We start from the raw sequence: 14,447 nt of genomic DNA, 5'->3' as shown, positions 1-14,447 counted from the left end.
CTCCATCCCAGCATGCAACACACACAGCCAGCCCCAACCCAAACCCAAACTCCATCCCAGCAACAACACACACAGCCAGCGCCAACCCAAACCCAAACTCCATCCCAGCAACAACACACACAGCCAGCCCCAACCCAAACCCAAACCCAAACTCCATCCCAGCATGCAACACACACAGCCAGCGCCAACCCAAACCCAAACTCCATCCCAGCAACAACACACACAGCCAGCACCAACCCAAACCCAAACTCCATCCCAGCAACAACACACACAGCCACCACCAACCCAAACCCAAACTCCATCCCAGCAACAACACACACAGCCAACACACAGCCAGCCAACCCAAACCCAAACTCCATCCCAGCAACAACACACACAGCCAGCGCCAACCCAAACCCAAACTCCATCCCAGCATGCAACACACACAGCCAGCGCCAACCCAAACTCAAACTCCATCCCAGCATGCAACACAAACAGCTCATCCCAACCCAAACCCAAACCCAAACTCCCATTCCCCCTCTCCCCTCCCCCCCTCATTAGCTCTCTCCTCCCCCCTCACCCCCTCCAACATGCTAAGAAATAATTAAATTAATTACAGCTTGGCACTAGCTGGCAGATTGCTATGACAATATCCTGTTGTTCCATTGATGCCAATCTGTTTGGTATGGTGCCCATTTCTCATCCCTGCCCCCCTTAAACCTATAGCCTTCCTCCTTCCCTCCCTCCTGCCCTCCCTCGCTTCCTCTCCTCTTTTTCATTCGTATCACGATGTAATGCGGCATCGCTGTGCCAATGCCAGCTCCCTCCCTCCCTCCTTCCTCTCTCCCTCCCTCCCTCCTTCCTTCCTCTCTCCTCTCTTCCCTTGGCACTGCCACAGCAGATTGCCAGCGGCTTCTCGGAGACAAAGAAGAACTCAACTCCGCCGCGGAAGGATGAAACAAATACCTGATTGAAAAATAATTCCACACTGAAACAGACTCACCCCCCCCCCCACCCAATTACAAGACCAAATAAATAAATACATTCATTAATTAACGATTTATTAATTAATTAATTTCTTCAAAATATCTCCAAAGTCCATCCCTACCTTTTCCTCCCCGATTCGGAGATACTTTGTAATGCATTTGTCTTGATTACTGCAACTCTCTATATGGTGGTCTCCCAGCTCCACTACAGCTATCCTGACAACAGTTTGTAAACAAAACATGTGAAAAACACAAATCAAAATGAACACATCACCCCCCCCCCCCCCGTCTTGCCGAGCTGCACTGGCTACCTGTAAGGTTCAGGATTACTTTCAAAACTCTCTTGCTCACCTACAGTGCCCTTCATCACACAAGTCCCGAGTACCTCCTCAACCTGCTGACCCACTCTGTCCCTACCCGCAAGCTGAGGTCCTCTGACTCTGGCCTGCTTGTTATCCCCAAGCAAAAGTGCACCACACTTGGAGAACGCTCGTTTAGCTTCGTGGCTCCGACTCTTTGGAACTTTCTCCCAGCTTTGGTGCGTGATGCTCCCACCATCGTTCGCTCTAAATCAACTCTCAGGACCCACCTGTTCTCTCTTGCTCTCATGTTCTTTAAGCCTGATATCTGCTATTAGCTGCTGTGTTGTTGCTACTAGTTCATGTATTGTGCTGCTATCCTGTATTCTGCTCTTTCCACTGTATTTAATGCACTAGTTCATGTATTGTGCTGCTATCCTGTATTCTGCTCTTTCCACTGTATTTAATGCACTATTTCATGTATTATGCTGCTATCCTGTATTTGCCGATTGCAGTAGCAGGTAAGTTAGTTGTCGCACTTCTTAATGTACTGCTATCCTGTAATGCTCTTTCCACGTATTTAATGCACTATTACGATGTATTCTGCTGCTATCCAGTGTATTGTCTGCTCTGGTACAATAAATTAATGCTTTATTTTTTATTTATTATGTTGCTGCTGCTATCCTGTATTCTGCTCTTTCCACTGTATTTAATGCACTATTTCATGTATTATGCTGCTATCCTGTATTCTGCTCTTTCCACTGTATTTAATGCACTATTTCATGTATTATGCTGCTATCCTGTATTCTGCTCTTTCCACTGTATTTAATGCACTATTTCATGTATTATGCTGCTATCCTGTATTCTGCTCTTTCCACTGTATTTAATGCACTATTTCATGTATTATGCTGCTATCCTGTATTCTGCTCTTTCCACTGTATTTAATGCACTATTTCATGTATTATGCTGCTATCCTGTATTCTGCTCTTTCCACTGTATTTAATGTGTTATGCGTTGTTTTATTTTTTTTTACTGTATATCATGTATTCTGCATTTCTCTGTATTTAAAGTGCATTAGGCTCCTCATGCAGTGGAGCTCAGTACCCCTGGGGTACAGAAGGTCACCCCCCCCCACACCCCCCCCCCCCACTCCTCTCTCTTTCTCCCTCACAGGCCAGACAGCAGACAGACCCCGGTTTCTATGGTAACCAGCTCCTTGGCAACAAAGGCTTGGCAGGCTGCCATCCGGTTGCTAGGGCACAGCCATCAATCAATGTCGGGTGCTGTGCCAACCAGCCAGTCCCTCTCCCCAGCATACACTGCAGCAGCGGTTGCCCTGACAATGTGGAGTCAGCACGCTCAAATCCCAGAAGTGATGTAGCCGCCCCCCCCCCCACCGCTTCATTAAAAGAAGTGATTGAGAGAGAAAGAGAAAGAGAAAGAAAAATGAATATTTTCAATAACACTGAAGAAGCACTAGAGCCCAAACGCTGGTCTGCTTGACTCGCTCTCTTCTAGTTTCAATAACACTGATGAAGCACTAGAGCCCAAACGCTGGTCTGCTTGACTCGCTCTCTTCTAGTTTCAGTAACACTGATGAAGCACTAGAGCCCAAACGCTGGTCTGCTTGACTCGCTCTCTTCTAGTTTCAATAACACTGATGAAGGCACTAGAGCCCAAACGCTGCTCTGCTTGACTCAGTTTCTTTTAGTTTCACTGATAACACTGATGAAGGCACTCGCTCTTTCTAGCCCATAACGCTGGTCTGCTTGACTCGCTCTCTTTTAGTTTCAGTAACACTGATGAAGGCACTAGAGCCCAAACGCTGGTCTGCTTGACTCAGTCTCTTCTAGTTTCAATAACACTGATGAAGGCACTAGAGCCCAAACGCTGGTCTGCTTGACTCGCTCTCTTCTAGTTTCAATAACACTGATGAAGGCACTAGAGCCCAAACGCTGGTCTGCTTGACTCGGTCTCTTCTAGTTTCAATAACACTGATGAAGGCACTAGAGCCCAAACGCTGGTCTGCTTGACTCGTTCTCTTCTAGTTTCAATAACACTGATGAAGGCACTAGAGCCCAAAAGCTGGTCTGCTTGACTCGTTCTCTTCTAGTTTCAATAACACTGATGAAGCACTAGAGCCCAAACGCTGGTCTGCTTGACTCGATCTCTTCTAGTTTCAATAACACTGATGAAGGCACTAGAGCCCAAACACTGGTCTGCTTGACTCTTCTAGTCTCAAAAGCACTCATAATTTGCACAGTGAAAGCATTGTAAAGCACAGAGAGGTCTGGTAAAGCATAGGGAAGCATTGTAAAGCACAGAGAGGTCTGGTAAAGCATAGGGAAGCATTGTAAAGCACAGAGAGGTCTGGTAAAGCATAGGGAAGCATTGTAAAGCACAGAGAGGTCTGGTAAAGCATAGGGAAGCATTGTAAAGCACAGAGAGGTCTGGTAAAGCATAGGGAAGCATTGTAAAGCACAGAGAGGTCTGGTAAAGCACAGGGAAGCATTGTAAAGCACAGAGAGGTCTGGTAAAGCATAGGGAAGCATTGTAAAGCACAGAGAGGTGTGGTAAAGCACAGGGAAGCATTGTAAAGCACAGAGAGGTCTGGTAAAGCATAGGGAAGCATTGTAAAGCACAGAGAGGTCTGGTAATTGTATAAAGCACACGAACTCCTTAGGGTAAACAATTGTGGGAAATGTTACAGTGTAACATCAATGGGATAAGCAAGGGAGGGGGGGTGGGACGTAAAACGGGATTGGGGGGGAGCTACTGAATTACCTTTCAACTTCAAAGGGATACCCTGATACCCTTTCGGGGGGGAGGGGGGGAGGGGGGAAACGGGATTGGGGGGACTACTGAATTACCTTTCAAATTCAAGTATACCAAGATACACTTTTATAAGGGATGCATCATAAACACAAATCAAAAGCCGAATTACATTGGGGGAAAAAAGTTTGCAAAAAACATGGCAGACTTCCTAAAACAAAAAACAAACAAAAAACAAAAAAAGCACAACCTTTTCTTACCCGAAACTTCTAGGAAGTTCAGCATTCATCCAGGAAAATAAAAGCCCTCGTCCCTGTCTGCCTTTCTTTCTCCTCTTTTAGGATCCATTTCTTCTGCTTTTTTTTCAGGACGGGGGGCAGGAGAGCATAGGAGAGGAGAACCGCCAGGAAGAGAGATAGGGGACGGATTCAAGGAGAGAGAGAGAGGAGAGAGAGAGAGAGAGAGAGAGAGAGAGAGAGAGAGAGGAGGGAGGCAGAGGAGAGAGAGAGAGAGAGGGAAGGAAGAAAGAAAGAAAGAAAGAAAGAAAGAAAGAAAGAAAGAAAGAAAGAAAGAAAGAAAGAAAGAAAGAAAGAAAGGGTTTACATTGTTTTAGTTGAGATCATTTTGAGATTCTTCTAATTTGGGTGAGGTGGGAGAGGGACAGGGGAGGGGGGGTGAAAACAGATAAAAAAAACAAAGTCCCACAAGTGGAAGAGAGAAGCAATGTGTTTTAGTGAGCTGGAGCAAAGCGCCCGGCGAGCTGCCAGCTTCACAGGGCTGTGCCAAGCAGAGGCAGAGAGAGGGGGAAGGGTGAGAAACAGAACAAAGAGATCAGGAGTGATTTCACTGCTTTGGAAACTGATCACACGATCCCTGCTGCTGCTGCACCCAGTCCTGGGGTTCAGAGCTCTCCTCAGTGAAGTCTAGTATTATTAATATTGAAATGATCAGTAGCCAGGAGTTTGAGCAGGGTTAGAAACTCACACTAGCCCTGCTGCTGCTGCACCCAGTCCTGGGGTTCAGAGCTCCCCTCAATGAAGTCTAGTATTATTAATATTGCAATGATCAGGAGCCAGGAGTTTGAGCAGGGTTAGAAACTCACACTAGCCCTGCTGCTGCTGCACCCAGTCCTGGGGTTCAGAGCTCCCCTCAATGAAGTCTAGTATTATTAATATTGCAATGATCAGGAGCCAGGAGTTTGAGCAGGGTTAGAAACTCACACTAGCCCTGCTGCTGCTGCTGCACCCAGTCCTGGGGTTCAGAGCTCCCCTCAATGAAGTCTATTATTATTAATATTGCAATGATCAGGAGCCAGGAGTTTGAGCAGGGTTAGAAACTCACACTAGCCCTGCTGCTGCTGCTGCACCCAGTCCTGGGGTTCAGAGCTCCCCTTAATGAAGTCTAGTATTATTAATATTGCAATGATCAGGAGCCAGGAGTTTGAACAGGGTTAGAAACAGGGTTGCAGCAGCAGCAGCAGGGCTAGTGTGAGTTTCTAACCTAGTGTGTGTCTCATGTGTCTTGGTATGTCTCGGTGTGTCTCAGTTTGTGTCGATGTGTCTCAGTGTGTCTGAGTGTCTCTTGATGTGTCTCGGTGTGTCTCAGTTTGTCTCGGCGTGTCTCAGTTTGTCTCGGTGTGTCTCAGATTGTCTCGGTGTGTCTCAGTTTGTCTTGGCGTGTCTCAGTTTGTCTCGGCGTGTCTCAGATTGTCTTGGCGTGTCTCAGATTGTCTCGGTGTGTCTCAGATTGTCTCGGTGTGTCTCAGTTTGTCTCAGTGTGTCTCAGATTGTCTCGGTGTGTCTCAGTTTGTCTTGGCGTGTCTCAGTTTGTCTTGGCGTGTCTCAGTTTGTCTCGGTGTGTCTCAGATTGTCTCGGTGTGTCTCAGTTTGTCTTGGCGTGTCTCAGTTTGTCTCGGTGTGTCTCAGATTGTCTCGGTGTGTCTCAGTTTGTCTCGGCGTGTCTCAGATTGTCTCGGCGTGTCTCAGATTGTCTCGGCGTGTCTCAGATTGGCCGTACTGGAGTCTGCGTGGTCAGGTGGTTCAAGAAAAGGGGCGTGTAACCAGGAGGGTCCCCGGATCACTCTCGTCTCTGTAAGTCGCCTTGGATAAAGGTGTCTGCTAAATAAACAAATAATTACACCCACGCACACACAGACAAAGGTTGTTGTTGCTCTTTTGTGCTTTGTTCTTCATGAAGGATTGCTCCATTTAAAGAGAGGCTCACACCTGATTTATAGAGACCGGGGACAGGCACACGCTGCGTGAAAAAATCAAACATAACGATCACAGAAATGTAAAGCAATGTTCCTGGTAATAGTCTGCCCCTCTCACCCGCCATTGGAAATGGACCAGCCCTGTTTCAGGAAGGAAGGCACACTCAGCCTTCACCTTTCACCTCGACTCCTGACCCTGTCTGATGGTAAAGACAGTCTGCAGCTGGGGAACTTGACCTTTGAGCTGGTTCAGGATCCCCCTCCTGTCTGATTCAAATCACTGAGCCTGACTGTGCCTGACTGCTGCCCTCGATCAGTCCTCTCTGAAACAGACAGAACCCACTGCCAAATGAAGCTGCATGCAACGCACCAGAATGCACTGAACTGACATCAAGTGATTGCAGTGACAGAGAGAGAGGGGGGTAAAGAGTGGGAGAAAGAGGGGGGAGAGAGAAAGAGAGATAGAGAAAGTAAAGAGGGAGAGAGCTACTCAGGAAGAGAGAATGAGAGAAATAAGGAGAGAGGCAGAGGGAGAGAGAAAGAGAAGGAGGGAGGGAGCGATCTATAATAAGCGCCAGAATAGCTGTGCTCTCTCTCTCTGCTCTGCTGTGACCTACTAACACTGCACTCAGGAATGTGAGCAGAGCAGAGCCACATTCCACTGTTAACACTTCACACTGCACTGAACACCAGGGCCGAGCGCAGACAGCACACTGCACTGAACACCAGGGCCGAGCGCAGACAGCACACTGCACTGAACACCAGGGCCGAGCGCAGACAGCACACTGCACTGAACACCAGGGCCGAGCGCAGACAGCACACTGCACTGAACACCAGGGCCGAGCGCAGACAGCACACTGCACTGAACACCAGGGCCGAGCGCAGACAGCACACTGCACTGAACACCAGGGCCGAGCGCAGACAGCACACTGCACTGAACACCAGGGCCGAGGGCAGACAGCACACTGCACTGAACACCAGGGCCGAGCGCAGACAGCACACTGCACTGAACACCAGGGCCGAGCGCAGACAGCACACTGCACTGAACACCAGGGCCGAGCGCAGACAGCACACTGCACTGAACACCAGGGCCGAGCGCAGACAGCACACTGCACTGAACACCAGGGCCGAGCGCAGACAGCGCACTGACACCGCACTGAACACCAGGGCCGAGCGCAGACAGCACACTGCACTGAACACCAGGGCCGAGCGCAGACAGCACACTGCACTGAACACCAGGGCCGAGCGCAGACAGCACACTGCACTGAACACCAGGGCCGAGCGCAGACAGCACACCGCACTGAACACCAGGGCCGAGCGCAGACAGCACACTGCACTGAACACCAGGGCCGAGCGCAGACAGCACACTGCACTGAACACCAGGGCCGAGCGCAGACAGCACACTGCACTGAACACCAGGGCCGAGCGCAGACAGCACACTGCACTGAACACCAGGGCCGAGCGCAGACATCACTCAAAGCCCTCTGCTGGTCACTTAACACATTACACTTTGCATTGTGTTGTGTGTTTTCAAAAGCTTGCTCAGCACTCTTATCAAGGGGGTCAGAGGTCGTGGTGCTTGCGGTAAGAAGAGGGTCACGGTTATACTGGGGTCCTAAATGAGGTCCTCACCACAAGCTATTTACTGCTTTCATAACTTATACTGACTGTAACTTAGATCCACAGTCAGACAGACAGGCAGTCACAGAGACAGACACACAGAGAGACAGACAGGCTGACAGACAGACAGACAGTAACACAGGCAGGCAGACACACACACAAAGACAGACAGACTGACAGAGAGACACACAGACAGGCAGTCGGAATGACAGACAGACACACACACACACATTAACACAGACACTGTGATTCTAACAAAAGCCACAGAAGTTGAAAAGATTAAAACACATACATTACAAACACAAGAAGATTATTAAGAGGCCCGTGGAACGTGCCTGTGTGTCTCAGCGTGCACACTGCCTCATTCCAGGAGCCTGCTTCAGAGTCAGAGGCTCCGAATGTGGGGCTCAGAGCCAGAGCTGCACGTAGAACCATCAGTCAGTCTGTCTGTCTTCATTTAGTGCTCAGATCACATCAACAAAATACTGAGGTGGAGATAGACAGACAGAGCGATATAGAGATAGACATATAGATAGATAGATAGAGCGAGAGAGATAGAAACAGATAGATAGACAGACAGATAGAGATAGAAAGAGAAAAATAGAGATAGAGTGATAGATAGATAGAGACAGATAGATAGACAAAGAGATAGAGAGATAGAGAGATAGGTAGAGAGAGATAGAGAGATAGAGAGATAGATAGATAGATAGATAGATAGATAGATAGATAGATAGATAGATAGATAGATAGACATAAAAAGATCAATCTTCCTTTGGCTATAATATATTATAATATATTGTATTTATATTGACCTAGATTACAAATATGTGGATGTAAACAGAATATAAATCTATCTATCTATCTATGCCTTCAAATGGAACCACCCCTCTCTCTCTATAGAGATACTTATACACACATGCATCAGCAGCTATACCCGTATGTATTTCTGTTACAGGCAGCACAGTGAAACAGCCCAGTGTAGATCCAGCCTGACATCAGGACACATCACTGTACCTTCCCTGTACCCCTGTACGTTTGAGAACACCCCCCCTATTTCACAGCAGCCCCCCTGTATTCAGCGCTTGTGATGTGTAAATACATATGTGGCACCGACTCACCCAGTACCCTCGAACCCTTGATTGCACTCCTGTCTTCCCAGGGGGCCAGCGCCCCTCTCTCCTCTCCTCTTTCAGTCCAGACTAGTGCTCTCTCCCACACAGGGCAAAAAAATAAAAAATAAACAAAAAAACTCTGACATGGAGCACAGAGAGACCAGCAGCGATGTGAGTGACAGCTCCCTGCAGCCCCTGCGCCGCCAGCCCTGGGTGCTCCAGAGACAGAGAGGAGAGGCAGGCAGACCGGTAGGCCCGCGGGGCTGAATCGCGGTGCAGAGAAGAGGGGCAGCCGGCAGCAGTCCTCTCTGTCACATCATTGCCTCTGTCTGGCTCGGCTCTCCGGGAGCGAGGGAAGGAAGGAGAGGGAGTGGGAGGGAGAGGGAGGGCTGAGTGGAAGTGGTGGGGGGGGGGGGCACGGATTTTTTTTTCCTGTCCGCTTTCCCTCTCTCGTTCTCTCTCTGCCTCCCACTCTCTCTTTCTCTTTCTCTCTCTGTTCAGTTCTTCCCTCCCTCTCCCTTCTCTGGTCCTGTCTGTAAAGCACACGATCTTGCATTTCAACTCTTAAAAAATTGCCTCACCAAACCCTAACCCCAACTCGCCACACGCTTCCTGCAAAACACACACACGCACACACACGCACACGCACACGGACACACACACACACGCTTATAGCAGAGGGAACACGGAGCCACTTTGCAGCTCTTAGCTTGGTTTCAGGAGTCTAGCTTTCAGGCCCTGCTCGGCACAGCAGGCAGGGAGACTTTGGGGTTTGATACAGAAAGGTTGCGTCAGACCTGGTCTCCTGGAACCAGGTTTCAAGCCGCTATTCCTGAAAAAGTGTCAGGAGATAAAGAATACGAGCAAGAATAAGAAGGTTAGAGTCGAGGGCTCTTTCTTCTCCTTCATCAAACCCGTCTTCATTATAAGCACGCGTCACAGCTCTGCTCTTCAGTCCACGCAATTCTATTAAACGCTGCAGCCCGACACAGCGATCGCAGCTATTGATCGGCTCCCGGCCGAGCTTATCGGATCAATGCTTGTTAAAGGAGCAGCGGGGGGCGGGGGGGGGGGGGGGTGTAGTAAGAGCACGAGGGATCTGCACAATGAGATTTCACCACGTGAGGAGCGCATGCATTCGCTCGCTAGTCTCCCACGTGTCCGCTATGCATATATGAGATTAGAAGAGATATTTTTTTTTTTTTTTGCGTCGGTCTCCAGACTGAGATCTCCTGCCACACCTTATGATTCCTAATGGGCAGCGAGCGCGTCACGCTAAAGCGGGATCCCCGCCCCGCCCCGCCCCGCCCCCCTCCCACGGATTTTGCGAGACTCCCGAGTCACTGGGATTAACAGGCTGCTGCGGCTGCTCGTGTTTATTGAACCGTGAGTGTTTCCTGCCGGTCTTCCTGACAGGCCATTACAAATAACTTGGCACTATTATAAGGACGGCCAGAAGGACTGTTTATTATTATTATATTATTATTATTATTATTATTATTATTATAATTATTATTAATAATATAGTTATCATTGTATTTCCTCATGCGGTGCCTTCTTAGAATTGACCCCCCCTCCCCTTTCCTCTAAAACCCACGTGTTCATTAGTTTGTTAGAAAGTTATCTTTTCCTTTGTTTTCTCATTTTTAATTGTGTGTTTATCGGTTTATTACCTGTCTTAATACACGTGTGTTTTACTCCTTGTACGAACTAGTTAGTGGTTTATTTCTACACAGTGACACACACACACACACACACACACGTACTGCACGTCATGTACACTTTGTTTTCTGAAATCGATCTTATAACTTGTGTGCAGGACTCATGATAGGGGCATGATATATATATATATATATTATAATTTCTTAAATCCATTAAAGGACTCGTCTCTAGAAATGTTGATGATCTGTTACACACACACTTTTTTCTATCGGATTTAACTGGAGATCCGAACCGGGTGCCGGTGCGCGGTACCCGGTGTGTGTGCGTGTCTGGTGCGGTGGTGGAGCCGGGACGGGAGTCTGGATCCTCACTCCGGTCTCAGAACCAGGCTGCTTTAATTAGACTGATGTGATTCATTGAGTCTGGCGTGAGATTGTCGGACTGTGGCTGAGTGTACAGGTGCTACTGTATATCGCGTCATCTCTCTGAAGTGTAAGGGATTCTCACTCAGTCCCAGCTTGTGTGTTACAGGCGGTCAGTGCCAGCACACGCACACGCACACGCATGCCGGAAACCCCCCTCGCTAGCATTGTGTAACAATAGACAACTCTTACCGTAATGTTCTGTACTTCCCTTTTCAGTCCCGTGACAAAGCTGAGTAACGTCAAATGACAAATCATTTCTGTGTGTTCCTGACACACACACACACACACACACACACTCACTCACTCTCTCTCTCTCATCAAGCTGAGAGTGGATTTCTGTGTGTTCCTGTCTCTCTCTCCTCAAGCTGAGAGTGGATTTCTGTGTGTTCCTGTCTCTCTCTCCTCAAGCTGAGAGTGGATTTCTGTGTGTTCCTGTCTCTCTCTCCTCAAGCTGAGAGTGGATTTCTGTGTGTTCCTGTCTCTCTCTCCTCAAGCTGAGAGTGGATTTCTGTGTGTTCCTGTCTCTCTCTCCTCAAGCTGAGAGTGGATTTCTGTGTGTTCCTGTCTCTCTCTCTCATCAAGCTGAGAGTGGATTTCTGTGTGTTCCTGTCTCTCTCTCCTCAAGCTGAGAGTGGATTTCTGTGTGTTCCTGTCTCTCTCTCTTCAAGCTGAGAGTGGATTTCTGTGTGTTCCTGTCTCTCTCTCCTCAAGCTGAGAGTGGATTTCTGTGTGTTCCTGTCTCTCTCTCCTCAAGCTGAGAGTGGATTTCTGTGTGTTCCTGTCTCTCTCTCTCAAGCTGAGAGTGGATTTCTGTGTGTTCCTGTCTCTCTCTCGTCAAGCTGAGAGTGGATTTCTGTGTGTTCCTGTCTCTCTCTCTCATCAAGCTGAGAGTGGATTTCTGTGTGTTCCTGTCTCTCTCTCGTCAAGCTGAGAGTGGATTTCTGTGTGTTCCTGTCTCTCTCTCGTCAAGCTGAGAGTGGATTTCTGTGTGTTCCTGTCTCTCTCTCGTCAAGCTGAGAGTGGATTTCTGTGTGTTCCTGTCTCTCTCTCTCATCAAGCTGAGAGTGGCTTTCTGTGTGTCCCTGTCTCTCTCCTCAAGCTGAGAGTGGATTTCTGTGTGTTCCTGTCTCTCTCGTCAAGCTGAGAGTGGATTTCTGTGTGTTCCTGACTCTCTCTCGTCAAGCTGAGAGTGGATTTCTGTGTGTTCCTGACTCTCTCTCGTCAAGCTGAGAGTGGATTTCTCAAGCACATTCTTTGCTGTGTCAGAGGGGTATGTCATTCAAACCGCTGTAGAGAAAGTTACACTCCCCTAAAAGCAGCAGCTGAACACCTGGTCCTGTGTGATTACAAGTTCAGGATACAAACACAACGTGAATTTGAGGTCCTAACAATAATTCTTTGCATAACTCTAGTGGCATTCCGGTCTTTTCAGATTTAGGGCTACACTACAGCTCGTTCTTCATTCTCTCAATGCACACACATGTCTTTTGTAAGGGGTGTGAGTTACAAAGCCTCTCTCCCGTCCTCTGCCCCTCTCTCCCCTCCTCTGCCCCTGCTTGTAATAAGGGAGTGATCCAGCCTACACGATGAAACAGGAGGTGAATGCGGCGCTCGAGTTTCTGCTTCGTCTGGTCAAGCAGAGAGGCGCGGTGGACGACAGCAAAGCCGAGCTCTTCGCAGACAAGCTGAGAGCCATCCTCCATGAGAGATACGCCCGCCACTGGTACCCATCTAATCCCAGCAAGGGCCAGGCCTACAGGTAACCAATCACAATGTATCTTTTTTAAATTTATGGATGCATGAATTAATACTTTCATGATCCTGTATAGACCTATATGCATAATGCTGTCTGAGGCAACGCTGCCGTACCAAACCCCTATCCCTGTCCTAGCCCCTGTGTGTGTGTGTCTCCTCTCTCTGTGTATCAGTCTCTGTCCTAGCCCCTGTGTGTGTGTGTCTCCTCTCTCAGTGTATCAGTCTCTGTCCTAGCCCCTGTGTGTGTGTCTCCTCTCTCAGTGTCTCAGTCCCTGTCCTAGCCCCTGTGTGTGTGTGTCTCCTCTCAGAGGTGTCTCAGTCCCTGTCCTAGCCCCTGTGTGTGTGTCTCCTCTCTGAGGTGTCTCAGTCCCTGTCCTAGCCCCTGTGTGTGTGTGTCTCCTCTCTGTGTATCAGTCCCTGTCCTAGCCCCTGTGTGTGTGTGTCTCCTCTCAGTGTATCAGTCCCTGTCCTAGCCCCTGTGTGTGTGTCTCCCCTCTCAGTGTATCAGTCCCTGTCCTAGCCCCTGTGTGTGTGTGTCTCCTCTCTCTGTGTATCAGTCTCTGTCCTAGCCCCTGTGTGTGTGTCTCCCCTCTCAATGTATCAGTCTCTGTCCTAGCCCCTGTGTGTGTGTCTCCTCTCTCAATGTATCAGTCTCTGTCCTAGCCCCTGTGTGTGTGTCTCCTCTCTCTGTGTATCAGTCTCTGTCCTAGCCCTGTGTGTGTGTCTCCTCTCTCAGTGTCTCAGTCCCTGTCCTAGCCCCTGTGTGTGTGTCTCCTCTCTCAATGTCTCAGTCCCTGTCCTAGCCCCTGTGTGTGTGTGTCTCCTCTCTGAGGTGTCTCAGTCCCTGTCCTAGCCCCTGTGTGTGTGTGTCTCCTCTCAGTGTATCAGTCCCTGTCCTAGCCCCTGTGTGTGTGTCTCCTCTCTGAGGTGTCTCAGTCCCTGTCCTAGCCCCTGTGTGTGTGTGTCTCCTCTCAGTGTATCAGTCCCTGTCCTAGCCCCTGTGTGTGTGTGTCTCCTCTCTCAGTGTCTCAGTCTCTGTCCTAGCCCCTGTGTGTGTGTCTCCTCTCTCAATGTATCAGTCTCTGTCCTAGCCCCTGTGTGTGTGTCTCCTCTCTCTGTGTATCAGTCTCTGTCCTAGCCCCTGTGTGTGTGTCTCCTCTCTCAGTGTATCAGTCTCTGTCCTAGCCCCTGTGTGTGTGTCTCCTCTCTCAGTGTATCAGTCCCTGTCCTAGCCCCTGTGTGTGTGTCTCCTCTCTCAGTGTCTCAGTCCCTGTCCTAGCCCCTGTGTGTGTGTGTCTCCTCTCTGTGTATCAGTCTCTGTCCTAGCCCCTGTGTGTGTGTGTCTCCTCTCAGTGTCTCAGTCCCTGTCCTAGCCCCTGTGTGTGTGTGTCTCCTCTCTGTGTCTCAGTCCCTGTCCTAGCCCCTGTGTGTGTGTGTCTCCTCTCAGTGTATCAGTCTCTGTCCTAGCCCCTGTGTGTGTGTCTCCTCTCTCAGTGTATCAGTCTCTGTCCTAGCCCCTGTGTGTGTGTGTCTCCTCTCTGTGTATCAGTCCCTTAGACCTGTGTCTGTCCTAGCCCCTGTGTGTGTGTCTCCCCTCTCTGTGTATCAGTCTCTGTCCTAGCCCC

At 49.1% G+C, this 14,447-nt stretch overlaps 1 protein-coding gene across 2 annotated transcripts in view; it reads left to right on the top strand.

Moving 5' to 3' along the window:
* Window positions 1–10,209: 10,209 nt before the first annotated feature.
* Window positions 10,210–14,447, top strand: part of si:dkey-79d12.5 (maternal B9.15 protein) — an 11,909-nt gene continuing 7,671 nt past the window's right edge. The window contains exons 1-2 of one of the 2 annotated variants that reach the window (XM_041226816.1): window positions 10,210–10,366; window positions 12,634–12,826. In XM_041226816.1, coding sequence (XP_041082750.1) covers window positions 10,225–10,366; window positions 12,634–12,826 — 335 coding nt within the window. In that variant the 5' untranslated portion in view covers window positions 10,210–10,224. Of the gene's footprint in view, window positions 10,367–11,889; window positions 12,338–12,633; window positions 12,827–14,447 lie in introns of those variants that run through there. The other variant, XM_041226817.1, reaches the window with a different exon arrangement.

The sequence above is a fragment of the Polyodon spathula genome, chromosome 24, assembly GCF_017654505.1.
Source record: "Polyodon spathula isolate WHYD16114869_AA chromosome 24, ASM1765450v1, whole genome shotgun sequence".
Taxonomy (NCBI): Eukaryota; Metazoa; Chordata; class Actinopteri; order Acipenseriformes; family Polyodontidae; genus Polyodon; species Polyodon spathula.
Note: the sequence above shows the minus strand (reverse complement) of the source record. Positions and strands in the feature narration are given on the sequence as shown.